The sequence below is a fragment of the Molothrus aeneus genome, chromosome 1, assembly GCF_037042795.1.
Source record: "Molothrus aeneus isolate 106 chromosome 1, BPBGC_Maene_1.0, whole genome shotgun sequence".
Lineage (NCBI taxonomy): Eukaryota > Metazoa > Chordata > Aves > Passeriformes > Icteridae > Molothrus > Molothrus aeneus.
Window position 1 is genome coordinate 144,276,366 of NC_089646.1, and position 20,030 is coordinate 144,296,395.

General features: G+C 38.4%; 1 protein-coding gene across 4 annotated transcripts in view; it reads right to left on the bottom strand.

Annotated features, from left to right (window-relative positions):
* The window catches only part of ASAP1 (ArfGAP with SH3 domain, ankyrin repeat and PH domain 1), a 112,965-nt gene continuing 92,935 nt past the window's right edge, over positions 1 to 20,030 (bottom strand). For 2 of the 4 annotated variants that reach the window (XM_066566455.1, XM_066566464.1), the window contains 6 exons: positions 16,256 to 16,417; positions 13,350 to 13,416; positions 11,284 to 11,342; positions 8,446 to 8,948; positions 4,564 to 4,686; positions 1 to 2,656 (listed from right to left, as the gene is read on the bottom strand). In XM_066566455.1, coding sequence (XP_066422552.1) covers positions 2,582 to 2,656; positions 4,564 to 4,686; positions 8,446 to 8,948; positions 11,284 to 11,342; positions 13,350 to 13,416; positions 16,256 to 16,417 — 989 coding nt within the window. In that variant the 3' untranslated portion in view covers positions 1 to 2,581. The remainder of the gene's footprint in view (positions 2,657 to 4,563; positions 4,687 to 8,445; positions 8,949 to 11,283; positions 11,343 to 13,349; positions 13,417 to 16,255; positions 16,418 to 20,030) is intronic. The other 2 variants (XM_066566481.1, XM_066566472.1) reach the window with 1 other exon arrangement.

A 20,030-nucleotide genomic window follows, 5' to 3' on the forward strand; every position in this document is an offset into this window, starting at 1 on the left:
TCTGGGATCAACTGAATACATTTATTTAAAAGCAATTTTAAATATTAAAAAAGTAGAAATTAACACATACAGTACTCAAAAACTGTCACATTAAATACATGTGAATAGACATGTGTACTGATGTTTTACCTTAACATTCAATGAGAAGTCAAGATTTTAACTAGTGGCATGACCAGATCTGATTTCTGTACACGTTGATGTACTATGTAATAAAAAAATAAATAGCAACTGTTGTTCAACAGTAAATAAGACATCATCTGCAGAGCAAACTTCCCCCTCTGGGGGCACCTTCCCCTGCCCCTCCCCCCAACCCTTTATCAGCTAATTTTCCATAAAGATTTAGACTTTCCAAATACTATGTCATATACAAAATTGCAGACAGTGGCTCATTGAGTTCAAATATAATACTGTACTTAAACTCAATCAATATCATACATTTTCAGATTCTTATGACCCACAATAAGCCAGAATAAACAGAACTATTGTTCCTTATGGAACTAATTTAATTTTATAAAATGCATATGTATACTATTTTAAAGAGCGTAGAAAAGAATAGACATTTGACTCTACATAATTTTACATGCCTAGGTTTTCTTTATATGATTTGCATTTATCAGTTTATTTCAAGATCACTTAAAAATACAATTGACCACAAAAGTGAATAGGTTTTGTTCTTTAATGCAACTTAAAACATTGTAGTAATGGATAAAATGGAATGCTAAATAAATGCTAAACCTGACTTCCTTTCCATAAAAACAGAATAAAGTCTGAAATACTGGAGCTGGTAATACTGAAGATTAGATGCCAGCAGGCTCTCTCACTCATTGCATATTTTTTTAAATTAATTTTTTAAAATAAATGATAAAACCATTAATAGTTGATAAATGTTTTGCATTTTTTTTCATGTGGGATTTAGACAGATATTTGTTTCTAAATTAACCACAAACAGAATTAAATATTCACTGACTACAGTCTTGTAAAACTGTATTAGAAATGAAAGTCCTCAGAAAGTCTGAGATATGCTTTTATGAAATGAAAATCTTTCCATGCAGCCAAGACAATCTGCTTTGAAATAGCAGCACTAGATACTGAAGCCAAAATAACATTTAAAGCAAGTAATACAAAACTACATATGAAAGTCATGGAACCCGCTACAGACAAACCATGGGAAAAACACAACTGCATGATGTTTCAAAAGATTAAAAATGATGTTGAAAGTGACACAGGAAATTAAAGTTTCCAGTAATACATTGAAGTGTTTTCTGGCAATGCAACTTTATACCAACTTTCAAAAAACCTCAGGTCAAATGCAGCCTTCCAAAGATTTTCTTAGAAATTAGTTTTGTGACGGTATGTCTGTTACTTCATGCTCTGGGTTATGACCATTACATGTTCCAGCTTGGTGAACTCCATGAAAACCAGCCTTTTCCTTGAGAGATCAATCATTACCAGCCTGATCAAATGCACAAGAGGTCATCTTAGCTTCCACTTTTTAGAGCATTAAAAATAATTTAAATTTATCTTTATATCACCACTTAAAAAAATTATTTTAGGTAACTAACTTTTAGCAAGGTTGAAGACAGAGGAAAAAAATCCACAAAATCATTTTTCAAAGAGCCAATTTAGCTATAAACAAATACTGTTGCAAGCTCACATTAACCTGAATAGCAATTAAGTTAAAATGTTCTTTTCCTCAAATGTAGCTATATGACTACAGTACTACTTTTGTACAAAGGCAGGTTTCAAGTAAGCATCTAAATGCATGCACAATGTCAACAGTTAACATTTGCTAGAAGTCCTTGGTTACTAAGAATTCAGTGAAAGAAACCAGCAAATTTCACACATATCTACTAAAGAACAATATGACTAATTTTCATTAAAGTAAGTTTTCAAATGAAATAAATTTGTAACTTTTTATAGTGAGGTAATATCACAGGGGAACTGCAATCACAGTTTGGCATAGGTCCACATAATATAAACATGAAATGCTGTATGCACACTGTAAAACATTACTGTTATCTGTAAAGTCAGTGAATATTTGTCTTCATAATTACACTTAACTGAGCACTATATTAAATAAATATCGAAGTGGGTTTCATAGCTGTAAACTGCATACACTTATGAACTGCAGACTGATCTTTAAATTGTCCAAAACCATTCACTCATTCTAACTTTCTGCTAATTGTATATTGAGAATACCAGGTTATTAGGAACAGTCATTTCTGTACAGTTACGTGGGTGACAGAGACCACCTATGTTGGAAAGCTGGCAGTCCACACGTGGGACAGCACGGACAGAGATGGAAGTGCTAAATGCCCAGGATGGCTTCAACAAACCCGATAAGGCGTGCCAGGTTCCAAGGCTACCATAATACTGGCAAAGGCAGAATAACACAGTATATTTACAATACATAAAATTCAACCTCATGAGGTGAAACTTAAATGAACTCTTAATTTGTAACAGCAGCTATATATACAATTGTGCACAGGATTACAGGGAGGCAGCAGCGTTCGCTTTTGCTAAAAAGCCCGTCTTGCATGAAGAATGTGCAACGCTCAAGTTTAGGATTTGTTTGTTTTGACTAGTCTGACAGAATGTGCACAAAGGACACTGGAAAGACCCCTTTCCTCTCTGGCTGTCCTTCGATGTGGCCAATCTGCAACACAGGAGAAGAAGGTACATACATACATATACATATATAGATGTGCATTGTACAAACAGACTTCACAGCCTGCGTTCATTCAAAAGTACCAGAACTGCTCACAGAGCCTCTACCATCTCTTGGACAGTCTGAAGCAGACATTAGTTAACATTTAAATTTGTGTAAAGGAACAAAATGAAATTGCACAAGCAAATTATAAATAAAAGAAATTAAGCCAATTAAATCTAAAGAGAACAAAACTCAATTTTTTTTTAAGGAAACTTACATACATCACTGAATTTCAAGAATCTCATCAAAACAGAAGCCTGAGTTTCTTCTGTCTGATAGGCTGATTTTCAGTAACATCTCTGAAAACCACTTATCTTAGTTAAGTGAATAAATCCTGAACACTTCACTGAAGGGAATTGTCTGCTATATTTGTGAAGTTATGATAATCTGCATGTTTCACTTAAGGTGATAAAAGCCCAGCTGTTTTCTCATTGAATTAGTATGATACCTAATGATTTAGGTGCATACTAGTGTTTATAACAAATCACAGTGTTGTCTGATTAAGCTTCCTTCAGCTACAGCCACCTACATCTTTTCCATAATGATTATTTATTTAGAAATAGCTAATAAACTTATTAAAAGACATTAAAAATAATGGAATATTTTATATGAACTGTCCATGTTTAAAATACATAATTATAAATAACTGTTGAATAGCACTGGAGCAGCAGCCCTGACTGACCACATAACACTCTTCTCACCCTGCTACAATGCTGCTCACTGCTTTCAGAATAATGGTGTACCTTCCTTCCTCTTCCACAAGCTTACAAAATGGGAAGGGGAAACATACAGGGCTGGCCATTTCCTCTTGGAGAGCCAAAGTTTTGAAGCATATGAGTCAACAGGCCTTGTTTCCCTTCTCAGAAACATTCAGACTGGGGTGCTTCATGGAACTTGCTGGGCATGTCCCCAAGGGGCTTAAAAAGCCACTTCACAAAACAGATCCAGCAGGGAATGCAGCAGTAATCAGGGACTATGTGATATGGGCAACACAGACACTTTTCACTGGGCACTTTTGATATCAGCTTTTCAGTTGAAAATCTTCCACATTTAAATGATGAGTGAGAGGAAAACATAGCTGGAAACAAAACAGCAAAGGTTGTGCTGTCCTTAGATTAGGATATCACAGGCAGCATTGCAATTAGAATTTGTTTTAGTCAAATGAAATCTGTCTCATTGTCCCCAGTAATAATTCTTTGGCAGGGAAATATGATGTAGCAGGGCTTTAGGGACATGAGCTGGATTGTCAAGAAAGGCTGGAGCCTTCACATGGGGTTGAGAAAAGCCTGGTGTTAGCACTTGAACAATATGCAGTCCATGATAGGGGGAGTATGGTATGAAACAGGGACATGAGAGGGAAGAAGAGAAACAAAATGTTATCTGTCTGTCATTTAAGAAGAAAACCACCAGCTTTTAGCATCAATTGCAAACTATTCTTTAGATTTCCAGCAATCTCTGTAGGTATAACTTAATATTTTGGGTGAACTAAAGATAGTTACACATCTCATTTTCATGGAGGGTATAGGTTTCTTACATGGAGTCAGAATCACCACTTCTTCACTTAATGAAAGGCTGTGTGAATTACAGAGAGGGACATGGGTAAACATGTGCTGTATGAGCCAGCAATAAAGCTAAACCTAGTGGGGCTGGTTCTAAAAGACTCTCCCTCCCAGATAAAAGGGGTTTTCTCTAATGGAAGTTTAAGGGCTGGCTGTCAGCTCAGGCAAAAAGAAACCAAACAAAAATCAAAGCAAAACAAAAACAAAACCCAACACCTACAAACAAAAATAAAAAGAGGCTTTCCCATAAAAGTCATAAAGTTATGTGGAACTGTAAAAGGGAAAGATACATACCCACCACTCTTGGTCCTCTTCACCAGTTACAATAATTACTTCTCCTTCAACAAATGTGAGTTCATCATCATTATCTGCCTGACAGTCATAAATGGTCTTCACTCGCCTAACTTTGTTTTTCCCCTAAAAACAGAATGAAATTTGAGATGAAGCACATGAGAAATAGAGAAAAAAAATGATTTTTGCCTTTTAGTTGTGTTTTGTTTTATAAGAAAGTGAAGACTATCAACTACTTTCCCTGCAACTAGGAATATAGAAATCCAAAAACTCCTTCAACAAGGATATTAAAAAAATAAAATAAAAATTTATCTACACAGGTGTAAGTTTTTATTTTCCTTAAGATTCAGAACTCCCAGCAGAACGCAATGTGTAGTGCTTAACATGTGGCCCTTAAGAGGGCTAAAGTAACCTCTGTTTCCTCTGGTGAAGAAAATTTAAATAGTGTCTTTACATTGTTCTATTCTGCAAACACCCTCTTTCTCCTTTAATACATACTTCCACAATAAACCTACCATGAACAGAAAATTAAATTCAGTCTCCTCTAAATGTTCCAAGAGAGCTAAGGACTGAGGAAAATGCTGCATTGGAATCCCAGTATTCCTTACAGTTTTGATTTTGGATCTAGTGCAAAAATACAGGATTCTTTGATTTTAAATCTGCTTACAGGACTGGAAATTACTTTTTTAGAGATTTTTCCATCCAAATGTCAGCAATTACTTACTAAAATTACTTTAATGTCAGATGGCAGTACTATTTTCTGATGATAATTCACACTAGATATTCTCACAGCTCTACCATTCTGAGTCCAAGTATTTTCTAGGTCATACTTTGCTGCATACTGCTAATTCATATGAAAAAAGCCTCAGCCATGGACTCCTCCCCAAACATATGTTTCTTATGGAAGAGAAGATGACTTAAATTATTTCCAAATAGAGTAAGTAAGCAATGTTCACAGCAAAACACTCTTGCTACTTTATATTCCTGTATTTTCATACCCACACCTCTTCAAAACCTACAGTTACTTCTTTTAACAGAAGTAATCAGATTACAAGAATGCAAAAACCCAAGAGCAGAAGGAGATGAGAAGCAGAAGGGCTATGAAAGGAAAAGTCAGCAGGTTTAGAGGAATTTGAGCCAAAACTAACTTCACAGAGGAAATTTCCTAGGGAGTCTTCTCTTTTGCTGTTACCTACCCATTTGAAATTCCTCCATGTTTTGGCAAAAAAAAAAATCCCTGCAGCTCAACAGCAGAACAGACACACTGAAAAAAGCATTCACACTAAACCCAAGGTACAGAAAAATAATAATTACAGGGGGATTTAAGAGAGAAAGCAGTTAACACAACATAAAACTAAAAAAAAAAAAAGAAACCCATACCCAAGGCAAATGAAGAGAAATACCTGAAGATCATATGAGATCAAGGGTTTTTTCTACAGCAAAGGTTTGCTGCAGTGAGAAGTCACTTCAAAGAATGCTCTCTCTTTTCTTAAAAATATGTTAATACAATTTAAACAAAATCTCATCTAGCACTAGGGACTGGAATGCAATAGGAATGGGTGCTTGGGGACAGTTCCAGCTTTCAACTCTAGAGAACCTTTACAAGCCAAGAGCATTCCCTCCCAGTCAATCCTCCAGTGATGATGGGAAGCAACTACTTCTGCAAGGTAAAAATTGTCTTGTTCAATAAAAAGAACAAAGAAATTCACATTCCTCTACACTTAGAAAACTGTATGGAACTCAGCTTGTAAAAGCACATGAGAAATTATGATAATTATTCTAGTTCCATCAGATTTTAACATTTTACTCCTTTCATGGAGAGCAGCAAAAAGCAGCATTCAAGCTTAAGGTCTATTTAATCATGGAAAGGTATAAGAAAGGATGGATATGTAGAGAGCACATATGTTCCAGAACATATTTTGTTCATGTTCCAGAACAGTTTGTGGCATTGTTGTGTAAAGAAATGGAAACAATTCCAGGAAATGTAATCTGCAACTAAAAAACAAATACCCACCACCGACTGATTCCCTGTACCCAACAAGTGCTTATTACCAAGAGATTTTGTGCTTAAAACTGAACAGCAATGAGATGCTGTGATCATTAATAATCCAACCATGCTCTTATTTACATTCAACACCTTTTTTTTTTCCCTTTAAAAATGAGTATTTTGTCTCATTTATAGAAACCACCACACACACAAAAGAATGCTCAAGTGCTCAGTGTGATTTCAGGAGGACTCAGTGCAAGTTTTGTTTCTCTAAAAATATCCTTTCAAACCTTTATAAATTATCAGCATTGGAATTTTTAAATTATATTTCTGGACAGGTAATTTTCTAAAACCAATTAAAAAAACCTATGCTTCTCTGCTAAGTGACTAGATAGCCAAGCCCAAGAGAGAGGTGCCCACAAGTACTGTGGCTTCTGGCATGGTTCTCACTGCTCACTGGGATGAAGCACTTCACCAGCCAGAGGATGAAAATGGAGGCAAGATACATTTCAGAGGAATTCTTGCCATTATCACTCCAGCAAAAAAGTTTGCATTGGACATGAAGAGATACAAGTGTGCATGTAAAGATGTGCAAAAACCTGGTGACATAAATATATATATATATATATATATACATATACATACACTGGGAAGATATAGAATAGCTTTTACCACTGCACAACAGTGGAATTATTTAATTTACTGCAGCTATGAAAATGGCTGAGTTTAGAGAACAAAGAACCTTTCCTCAGATTTTTTCTGTATAAAGTAGGGTGACAGCTTTAAAAAAGCCAAAAGTAACCAAACTAAACAGGTAATCCATTATTTGCTTTCTTTTTTTCTTTAATAAAATGACAAGTAGCTGAGAATGGCCAGCATCATTTGCCTGCTTATATCTTAAAGTACAAAAGTAAACAAACATTTGTTTACCTGATCCCTGTAATATTTAAATTCCAGAATACTCAGGAAGCCTGAGCAACAACTCTGTTGTGCTCAGTTCAGACAGGAGCTTACAGGCAAGTCCATGCCAGAAGCCAAGCAGAATGATGGTTCCACAGGGCTCTTCCTCACAAAGCACAAGGCAGAAACTCACCCTCTGCTTTCACTATTTCACTGGGATGAAGTCTTATTTCCTTTTTACAGAAGTGCTTTGCATAGCCAATTTGGCAAACAAAGCCATCTCCCTTTTGATGTATCCCTCATGATGAAAATCTTAAGAGAGCTCTGGAGTTTCATAGTTATCTCAATCTACATAGGCATTAAGAATCCTCTGCTGGAAATTGTACTGGTTAGAAAGATGAACAGCAAGATAAATGGGGGTTGGAATCAAGTTAAAGTTCCATATCTACTACTACACACCATGCAGCAATGTCAATTTTCCCACTTCATCAATGCATCTGAACCTAACCTCAACCATTATCAACATTAAATACTCACAACAGGGACATTTACTATATTGCCACAGTTGACTTTAAATTTTGCACCTACTGACAACAGGTGCTAACATCCCTTCTTAGAGCTTACTAAGTCAAATATATAAACAATCTAAGGCACACAGACCCGTGAGCAAAGGCAACAGAGAAAACCATCAATTCATTCACAGCTGTGATTGGCATAGATATAATAAATACATAAATCCCAACAAATCTAAAATACATTGTCATGCTCCCAAGGTTATTGTTTTATGCTGCAAGTATTTGTTTGAGCATGCAGGAGGCCTTGAAAACCCCAACACCTGCTGAAGCTGCTTTGGGGCACAAAAAGAGCCCCTCTATGAGCTATTCCCCAGCCCATAGCTTTATGTTGATTTGAGTGCACAGCTCAAGGGTGCACAGAAAGTCCTACAGTAACTTCAAAGCCTTCCATGGATACTCCCAAGGAGCTGGAGTAATACCTACCATATTTATTTTCCTGGGGAGTGGCACAGGGGTTTCTGGCAGGGTGTGTGTTATGTCATTAGACTCTTCAGATGCTTGCCTTTGGACGGTATCTCTGGATTGTACGTTTGGAGAAAGATCTATGGAGTGAGATTTTTGATTTGCCTCTGAGGGCTGAGCCTTCGGTGCTGCTTCCCCACCTTGAGTTTTAGCCAAGAGCTCTCCTAGCTGAGGTTTTGGAGGAAGGTCTTTCACTTGTGGCTTTGGAGGTAAGTCTCCAAGCTGTGGTTTTGGTGGCAAGTCTCCTAGCTGAGGCTTTGGGGGTAGTTCTCCAGGCTTTGGGGGTAAATCTCCCACTTGAGGTTTCTGAGTTAATTCCAGAGGCAGAGGCTTTGGGGGCAGGTCTCCAGGCTGTGGTTTCTGTGGTATATCGATGGACAGTGAGGGCTTCTGAAACATTTCCATGTGCTGATGGGATTTATCTATTGAAAGATGATGACTGGTTTCTATTTTTCTTAGTGCCACTGAAACAAAAAAGCAAAACAGTCTTAGGATTCATAATCTTAGTATTTTAATATTAAAGAAGTTAGGCATATATCAGAACTGCAATTGTGTCAGTGACCACATGGTCACTGAGCCCCATAAATGCCCATAAGTCTTCCTAGTCTATGACAAAAGCAGGATAATACAACTTCACATAACCCTCATTCTCTGAGGTCTCATTTGATTGCTCCTCCTGGAGGCCAGCAGTGCTTATTCCAACAGGTATTAGATGTCAATTCATAGATTATTTGCTTCAAATGAAATAAAGTGAATCACTTTTTGGAACCAAACCGAAAATATGAAATATAATAAAAGACTTTGCAAAATCACCTACAGATCAATTGACATGATTGTAACAAAATTTATTTTTAATCACAATTATTCACATATACAGTTCAATTTCATACAAAAAAACCACCTAACTCTCAGGATTACTACCTGTAAAATCTCCCAGAAGAGAGAGAGTGAGCACATGTATCTATCTATGCAGTGTATAGAACACACTGTACTATAGACATTCCCACTAAAACTAAGAAAAAATGAATTATTGTATATATTTACAATTTAGTAAAGATGAAAGCTTTAAAATGTGTATTTTGCAGATTTGATGGAAGGAAATTGAAACTAGATTTTCAAATAGTTCTTTTTCCCAGTGTCATCTATTGATTTTACTGCTAAGCTCCCTAAGAAAACTCAACTGAAGTCTACCTCAAAAAACAAAAATTCCCTAACCCAAAACCTTCTAAACCAAACAGCCCTAATGTTAAAACAGATGAAGGGGAACAAGAGAGAAAAAATTTACAACCTGTGATGAAAGCAACACATTTTAACTAGAAGGAACAATTTCCTATTGCATTCAGCACTGCTTTAGTATCATATTCTACCAGCCAAAAAAGTGCCCTCACTCCCTTTGGATATCACCCACTTCAATAACACATTAAACAATATTTTTATGGGTACTTATACAAAAAAAAAGCCCTAAAAATCCCCAAAAAACCAAACCAATAAAAAAAACCCACCAACCATACCCCCCCACCAAACAAACAAACAAAAAAAACCCCTCACCAACAAAACACCCCAAACTAAACCCATTTGCATAGTTTCCATGAAAGAAATTGTATAATTACTATCAGATGTCTCGTTTTAAAAAAAAGAAAAAAAGTCCATGTTGATCCCTGTCTATGGCTGTGCCCTTGGCTTACCTCACAGCAAATGTACACACTGATCTTCCACATGGGTTTGAGACTTAAGTAGATGATATGAAAAACCCTGATAGCAGCCCTTATCAAAGTGCTTTGATTTAGCCCTTCTTAAATTTTCACCTAAATCATTTTAAATCAAGGAAGTGTTGACTTCCTTCACAGTGCCACCCTAGTGCATCATTGCTGTCTCTTTCAAAAGATAACATTTCAGAATAATTGTAACTTAACAAAGTTAAAAATTAACATGTGCTTTTTCTGTTACAAAATTATTTGCACTCTAAATTTCAGATATCTGGCTTCAGAATTTTGGACAAGCAGCATTTCCTGATCTTCAGGCTCTATTGTGATCATCCACTCAGACAGATATAATGTATTTTTGATGGATTCTGTATTCAGAGAGAATAAAGTAGAAAGTAAACCTACTTCAGACTATAGTCAACTGCTGCCACAACTCAAAAAAAACCCAAACCAAAACAACAATCAAACCTGCAGGGTGAGTTTAAAGAGACTAGGAAAGAACATTTCTAAAAGAAAGGTGCTCCCTGGGATGATGGCCTCAGCTTGTCACTGATGTATAAATGAGAATGTAACAGCACCTGATTCTTTCCCAAGCAGTTGCACTGACCACAGCCCTGACTGCCAGAGCATGGCACAGATACAGTTTGCTCCAAGCTAGCAAGAAATGGGACTTGGAGATAATAGTTAAAAAAACAAAACTACCAATGAGAATGGTCTAGGATAGAAACAGAAGCCCAGAGAAGTCATTCATGGAGATGCTCAAAATGTGACTGGACATGGCCTTGAGGAACCTGCTCTCATGGCAGAAAGCTGGCCCTGCTCCGAGTGCTGGACTGGACCACAGGACCTCCTGAGGTCTCTTCCAGCTTCAAGTAGTTCATGATTTATTTCTTTCCTCCCTAGGTGTATTTTTTTCAGTTTAATAAAAGCCTTCCCCATCTTCCAAAATCCTTTCAGTTTTGTGAAGCTTTCATGGTTTGTGGCATTTAAGAAATAAAATTTCTGCTGAAAAGATCCATATATTTAAAACAAGTACCTACTTTCACCCACATTTAAAAGATTCCATTATCAGAATAGCCACAAAGAGGTTTCTTACCTTTCTGAGGTAGTTTGGGAAGAACTCTAGGGCCAAGTGCAGTCTTTGCAGTCCCAGTGCTAAATCAACAGATGTGAATTATTAGTGCTTACAACTATTATAAAACATACTTATTTCTCTTTTTCTCCCTTTACATATCCATAAATAAAAACTCCCCCCAAAAAATCCACATTTATTTTGCCTCTTTTGTATAATCATTGGTCTGTGGATAAATCCCAAAACTTGAAGCATTGTTTAGAATTAACTGGTTTTTTTTCAGAGAAAAAGACATACAAACCCTACACAGCTTCAGTGCTATGGGGCAGACATACTCTATGAACTATGGTACATGCAAAATGTACTCTGAAAATAGATGAAGCTGAAAGACCAACTCTGTGGGCAGATCCTGAACCTTAAGAAAAATTTGTTCTTCAAAATAATTATACTGAAACATACAAAACATAATCTGTGCTTCATGTCAGTGAAGCTTTCCAGGCCTGAGCCTATGCCTTGTAGCCTCCTGCACATGTGTGCTATTGTATCACACACACTTTCTGCTGCAGGAGGAGACAAAGTCTCTGCTACTCCCAGGAAATACTGATGATTAAGGGAAAACAACATGCTTTACTCTGTCAACCTGGATTACACATATATTAGCTATTCCCATCAAAGTTTTTCCTTTAAAACCACACCTAAAGTCACTTTTATAGAAAAGGAATGTGGAAGAGGAGAAAAAAGCAAGTTGATTTAAGGCATAAAAATCAAACAATACTGAAAAATCAGTATCAGCTCAAAATAATGATTCAAAAAACAAGAAAAAAAGAAAAATGAGGAGAAAGCTGCCAATGTATGTTCAACAGAGCAGAGACTCTTCTGCATCAACTGCCTTAATTCTTGTCTCTGCAGCCAACGTTTCAAAGTGAGCATGATGAAACACTTTTAATTTCTAGTTGTTTTTTAAATAGCAAAAATACATCACGACATGAAACTGAAAGAACAGCCAAGCTCAATCTTGATTCAATAAATCACAGAATCATAGAATATCCTGAATTGGAAGGGGCCCATGAAGATCCTCAAAGCCCAGCTCCTACCTCAGCCTCTCTCTAATGCCATGGAGTACAAGGAGCACACTTTTACCCTTGTCTGACAAGAATCTAGGATGGGCCCAGCTCTCTGTGGAACACTTCCACCTTCCCCCTGAATGCCCAGTGCCAGCTGGATGGATTCAGTAAATATGAGAAGCAGCTGTGCTACCTCCAACAGGTCCCCTCCCTATCCTGGCAAGGCAGATCAGTCTGGGGGTGTCCAGAAACTCTTCCTACACATCTGCTGTGCCCTGTCTGAGGTTACACATCCCTCCCCAGCCACAGCCCACCCCACACCCTGGTGGTCATGCAAGGCTGTGTGCCAGAGGCAGGTGCTTTTTGGAATTACCATGCTCTGAACCTCAGGACTTTAAAATCACAGCACAGACAGAGGAGTAGCATAAGTGACAGCAATGTATGGCTGTCCTTACTGCTCCAGCTATTGAAAAAAGACACTTGTAATGGACAGAGCTGATGAACTATGAGCTAAAAGCAGTTTGTGTTACTGCAGACAGGCAGCACAGGAGCCTGACAGAGTGGACAACAGCTAAACTGGAAGACTGAGATGAACTCTATCTCACAGAGCCATCTTCGATGGCAGCCTGTACCCAGAGTGACACTGCTGCTCCAGGCAGGACACCTCACACCAAAGCAGATAAAATGAAATGCCAGGAGACATGAAAATAAAACTTTTGTCCTGCTGGACCGTGGTCTGAGGCAGCATTCCCCAGCTGGGAGAGCACTTCTGTAGGAGCAGCAGAGAGATCTGGGCACAGGGTGTTCTGTCCATCCTGCTCAAAGGATGGATTGTGCACGGACAGCGAGGGACGGCGTAGGAGGCTGAGGGCAGCCAAAGTATTTGTATGCTAGCAGGGCATGCAGGAAACTAATAAGAAACATAGCTAGGATTTTATTTCCTATGAAAGGCTTTTCTTTTCTAATTTAAAAATTAGTTATGTTTATTTAAATTTTCATCTTTGCCTTCATATATGCAGATTTTACCTTGACTGCTGAGACATCCCCTCAAACTTGTTTGCAGCCTTAGTTGAAGGTGGGCCCAAATCATTACCTGAGGTGAAAAAAAGGACAATTAAAAACAAAAAAAATCCATTAGGATAACTATAATCAGCAGAAGGTGAAATTTAAAGCAAAACATGTATTCCTCTATGCATGTTCTATACAACATATCTAAAAGACAACTTATAAATTTATTCTTTATTAATAATTTTGTAGCTGAAAAGCCAGGAGGGACCAAAATAATCCAAGATGACCTTTCATATAACATATTTTAAAACGACTCACTGGTAGCTCTCATCTCCTGGCAAGGGAAGATTGAATGACATTGCTGTAGGGCATTTGTTTTGAAATAGTGTTTCAATTTTCTCTGCATAGAAGGAGATACATCAGATTCATTTTTCACTGATGTTTACATTTTGCACCGTGAGGCACATCTTTTTTAAACCACCATGCATGTGATTTTACTCACAAAACATTAAATTTGTAAAGATTGGTATTTTATCCTATGCAAAGAACAGCCTTTACTGATTTAGTGACCAAGTTTGTATGTTCCCGTAATCTGCATTTTAGCCATTGGTAAGGAGAAGATCCTGGGTATACAGAATTCTGTCAAAAGGCAGCAAAATCCAAACCCAAGCACTCTGGACTCCTCCAGCAGAAAGCTTCTCTTCATGGGCAGTCACCATTTTCAAGGTATAAGGACAGCAACTCTTGGCTTAGTGCCTTTTCATCCCCTTTGCCTCTCCTTTTACAGCACGTCAATCTCAGAACCAGCTTCAACAACCATTAGTAAATTTTGTCATTGAAATAGATGCAAAGTGACATTTAATGATCCAAGAACACAAAATACTTCTCATTCAAAAGAATGACACATTTTTCTAAATACCATTCTTGGCACATTGATGTCTAAATGAAACAGCAGAAAAGGCTCATGCTGTGCCTTGCTAAAAATATGTTTGTGCTTAAAAGTGGTGCAAAAAAGGAACTAAGGTAAAACAGCAAACATGTAGATCCTATGGATAAAGAAAGGAAAAATATCTCATGGTTGCTATGGAAATACAAAATAATCCAAATGACATTTTTAGAACATCTTTGAATAGTAACTCAATTTGCTTAGACATAAGCTAAGGATTGCACTGCTTGAAACTTCAATTAATGCACAGATTAGAAGACAAATGCTGAAATTCCACATAGCAAGAAATATAACAATACAGAAGAAAGCTTCTGAAAGTAAAAGCAGTGAACATCTGACAGTATCCCTAAGCAAAAAACCACAAAGGCAGATAGAAGAAACTCCCTCTTTTATAAACACAAAATTTCATGCTTGCTTAAAAATCCAAATGGACTTTGAAACAAGCTTTTGTACAGATTTCAGCTAAGAAAAATGGGGACAAGAGGCCCCTCTTCCATCCACTGAGGTTTAGCTTGGCCTGAAAAGCAGTGAAGAGACAGGAAAAGCCATATTCTTCTCTGGCCTGCTCTGACAAGGTGCTTTACTGCTACAGGCTTCTTCAACTGCACACCTGCACCTTTCCCATATTTTCTTCTTCCTTTATCTGTTGCCTAATGTGTTTAAGGCAAAGTTGACACCTGCTTAGCATCTAATCCTATCACACCTTTCATCCTAACAGTGCTACATTATACAGTATTCTTGTATATGGTACTTTAGGCGCTGCTTTGGACTTAAATACTTGGGATTTTTTACATATTTAAAGTCCAAGCTCTTAAAAATGTCTGAACTACTTCTGAAAAAGTACAGGGCCTGTTGGACTCCACAACATAGGAAACATTTTTTTTCCATATCCCAGACCTCTGAGAAGTAGAGAACTGAAAAGATTCCATTATTTTTATTCCTTGAGAAAAAGCCTTTGCTTTTCATTGGACTCTGTACTTTTCTTCATGTTGAATCCTAGATTAAATCACACATGAGTACTCCATGATTTACTAAATTTAACTCAATTTGCTAAGAAAAATGGTGCTTTTAGTCTAGCAATTTTTTTTATTTTAGGCTAGCAATTGTGTGTTTGTACTAGAATAGAGAAAAGATTCTCTTAAAATACAAGTAATATATGGATGATGCACCTATGTAAGCACTGGATTCCAGTTTAAAAATTTACAGATTTGTGGAAATCCTGCCACCAAAACTAAAATCAAAGAAAATTACATGGGCCTGTGATTTACAGCTACCAAGATAATTTGACTGCATAGAGCAATGTTTATTCAAAAGAGGAAGAATCTGAGTAGTCTGGAAAATAGTTTCCAAAAAGCATCTGTCAGAAAGATATCCTGGTAAAAATAAAAATTAAAATGCACTGTTCCTGTGTAACTTCTGCTGGTAGCAGGATGCAAACCTCTCAGTCTTTGTGTATGTACAGACAACATCACAAAAAGCAAATACAAACTAAGACAACACATTCCCACCAGCGAGGTGTGAACACTTGAGAGGAGAGGAAAGAAGCTCCTGTGGCAGCTGTGAGACCTGCACAGACCCTGTGGGTGGGCTCTGGGCGCCCCAAAGCTGCATCCCTGGCTCCTGAGCTGGGCACAGCAGCAGCAGCAGCAGCAGCAGCAGCAGGGGCAGAGGCAGAGGAGAGCAGTGGCTGAAGGGCTGGGGTGAGGGCACAGCCTGGGCAGCTGGGGCAGAGACAGGGAGGCACTGGAGGGCACTGGAGGGGCCCCAGGGCAGCGTGGAGGATTTTCAGCTTTCTCAAGTGAGACTCCCAGCCTGGGAGGCAGTGACAGGAGATGGAACTGCTGATTTATCTGAGCTGACATTACATCAAGCTGCAATCAGTGGAAAGCAAGCACCAGGTAAAAAGAAACCAAAGATCATATATCAGCCATCATAAAGGTTTTCCCCTGCCCTTTTGATTTGCATTTTCAAAACTCACCCCAAGGAATTGGGCCCTTATTCTGGGGTCCATGAGGTAGTGGGCTTGGTGGGTCAGAGAGGGTTCTTTTGTGTCCTGGGGGTGGGGGAGGTGGTCTCTTCTTGGAAAGAGTGGAGCTGCCACTAGAGGTTTGAGTGCTTAGAGGGAGGGTTGAAGGTGGGCCTGCAAAATAACAAACAACCTTCTTACAAATACATGTGCATAAACGTCAAAGCAGCACTGAAAAATTCACAGTCAGACCCACAGCGAAGTGCAGCAAAAGACTAAAATAAAAACGACAAGCCATGCCAAGAACACTGTTTAGATTAAACGACACATCCACCACATTTTTAACCATCTCAGCTGTGGGAATATAAGCAACTTGACAATAGAATGACATGTGTACTTATGTTTAAAAAATACAGGATTAATCGTGCCAAGATTTCTAATTTTAGGCGTTGTTCAAGAAAAAAAAAAGTATTATGAAATATTGAAATTAAGTAATATTTAGCACATGGGATTAAAATTGCTGTTAATTTATACCAGAATAAAAGCACATTCTATATGCTCTAATATGTGGGGAGATTTTTTAGCCCTCCAGACCATCCCACAAATTTTGTTAATAAACTGGAAGGCAGGAGGAAAGAAATAAAGATATGCCTACAAATTTTCCTTTCACTTTCAAAATAGGATTTTTAGCTTGAGAAGATTTTCTCTAAGTCTTTTTTCTTTTTTCTGTAGATCAAATACATCAAACTATGCATTCCAAAAGCAATGCAAATTGTTGTACATGGTATGAATAAAATAAACATCAGAGAAGTCCTTTCTGGGACTGAGATTAGATATCTCATGGTAGCATTGCTTGTAAGAGCCTATGCAGTCATCCCTACCCTTAAATACTTTTATTTCCCTCTGATTTAATGCTGGCACAAGTATCATTCAACACAATGCATGTTTTACACAATATGGGAACAGATACAGCTTGAAAGACAAAATAACCCAGTGGGAAGACAAGAGTTGCTCCTAATCAGCTCCAGCATTGACCTTCACAAAGGTCTCTACCGAGAAGCTCAGGGAAGCAGAGCTGGGTGCAGATGGCAGTGAGGGGACGAGTGCTGGAGTCAGCTGCCACCACTGCCCAAGAAATGTCCTGTAACACTTTCTGCAGCAGCTCTGCAGCAGCCCAGAACAGCCCCAGGGGCTTTTTGTTCGTTTGTGGGTTTGTTGGTTTTGTCTTGTTTTAATCTAACCAACAACTCAGACTTCACTGCAGTCTTCACTTGCAATAAGTTTCCATGTCAGACAGCTTTGCCATCAGTCCAAATAAATGCAGAAAATCGACATAAAACTTTAAAAGCAAAGTCTATTTATACCTGAAATTTCAAGTCTATTGTCAGTCTATTTTTTAGCACTGTAGAACCAACTTGCCTCATTTTGAAAAGCTACCTTATTTGAACAGTATTTGAGACAAAACCTTCATTTAGTTACTTAACATATATCTTACCATGCAGCACACAAAACTGGAGCTGCCTTCTTCAAAAACCTTTATGAATATTCTCTATAGGCAGCCTGGAAATGATCAATACCTGCACTCCTTCCCAAATTATTATATACTATAGAAATATTGAAATCAGTAAGAAATAATATTTGTTAAAATTCCTTAGGTGAAACATTTAACACAAAATAAGTTCAGTGATTCTATAAGCATGAATCTGTCAGATATTTTCAGCAGGTGATCTCTCTTTCTTATAAACAGAAAAGAAAAATTTAATAGAACTGCCCCTGAAGAATCAATAATTCAATCTATTCTCTTCCAGATTCAATCCTGGAAGGCCTTCTGCTGTGCAGGAGAATCTCTCAACCACAAGCCCAGCAGAGATTTTGGGTCTGGCTTAATTAATTGGTTACTATTGTAAATCAAATTATATATTTTGCAACCATTCCTCTCAATTTGCTTCCAAGTTCACAAAGCCATTAAATGACAACAAGTCAAATGCCAATGCATTTAATGATTGTTCCCCAGTTTGAATCCTCACCCTTTCTCAATTTAATTTCTTCCTTGAGCTTAAGTAAGCAAGACAACTTAAACTGTGCATTGAGATGTTTTTGAAAGAAAACCAACTTTTCCCATTCGAAATTTTGATTGATTATGCCTTAAACTCCTGCAAACTACTAATTCTTTTTTTTTCAGAAATACGAATCAAATTTGATTCGTGATGTAATGGGAATGCATCTAGGAATGGCAAGGGGGCAGGAATAGTCAATATCCGGTGCTAACAGTGAGGTAACTCGTGAAGCAGTGGCGGTCACAGCCGGGCTGTCCCAGCACCGTCTGTCCCCCCTCTCTGTCCCCCTGTCTGTCCCCTGTCCCTGTCCCCACAGCACCGTTTGTCCCCCCGTTTGTCCCCCCGTCTGTCCCCTGTCCTCGTAGTGCGCGTGTCCCAGCGCCCCCTGGCGGCGGCGGCGCGCACTGCACCGCGCCCACCGCACCGCGCCCGCCGCTCACAAACCGCCCAGAACTGGCTCAGAGCGAAAAAACAAGGCAGGAAAGGCATAGAAATATTATTGTGCGCTTATTGCAAAAATTCATCTTCAGACATGAAGTGAAATTGGTGCTTTTAATTGCCAATAAGAGGAAGAAATCTTCTCTTCAAAAATAAACTGTAGTAGAATTAAAAAAAAAAAACCTTAAATTAGGTTATATGGCATGTTTTATATTTCACATTAGTTATACATATCCAGACCTTACTGAGGAGGTGCAAAATATACTTTCACAGCTTTCAGAAGTCCCCATGGCATACAAAAGTGACAGGGAAAAGGTGTCTAAGGTATTACAAATCATACTTTCAGACTCCTAGCATTTGTTTCTGTATTAAACTCACAGAGGGAATAAATACAAATGCAAGTGTCATACACTGATGATTACATAGCTCAAATACAAAAATAACTTATGGTCAAATAAAAACAAAATAAAGGAAAACTTCAAAACGTCATTTCAGAAAGAGGTATAAAATGACATCATGCTTTGAATAATGAAAACCTAGGAAAAGTGCTTGAATCAAAATCATTTTATGGAAACAACTGGTGAAATAATACACGACTTGATGATGTATGAACTGTCTGTAAAATGATTATAAAATACACTGTATCATGGAGTCACTTAGGTTGGGAAAGACCTTTGAGATCATCGAGTCAGACACTGCCAAGTCCTCCCCTAAACCACACCTCTGCTCCTGCACTTTTGGGATTCCCTTCTTGAGGAATGTCCTGGATTCCTTTTAGACTGTCTCCCGGGGGACTCTTGTCAGCCAGATTCCTAAACAGGCTCAAGTCTGTCCCCTGGAGGGGCAAGGTGGCAGTTCTGCTCATCTCCCCCTCTTACTTGTCCAAGAATTAGTGATTCCCCGTGCCCCAGCCAGCCTCCATCACCCTCAAGTCCTTCTGTCTCCATGAGCAGCAGGTCCAGCAGGGGCCTTCCCCTGCTGGCTCCCTCACCAGCTGAGTAAAAAAGTTCTCTTCCACTCACTCCAGACACATCCTGGACATTCCTGCGCCATGAGAACAAGGGCCAGCAATTGTGAGACTTCTCCCAGCTGCTTACAGGGTAAGCATCTCCATCTCATCTGCCTCTCCATCCTGGGTGGGTGCTCTCTAATAGATTCCCACCAGCGCATCTGCCAGCAGACACTCGACCCTAGTGCCACCATCATCCAGCTCAGGCACTCAGAACAGCCCCGAACCCACAGGGCTGCCCCACTGCCTCTCTCTCCTGCCTGTCCCTCCTGTCCATCCATCA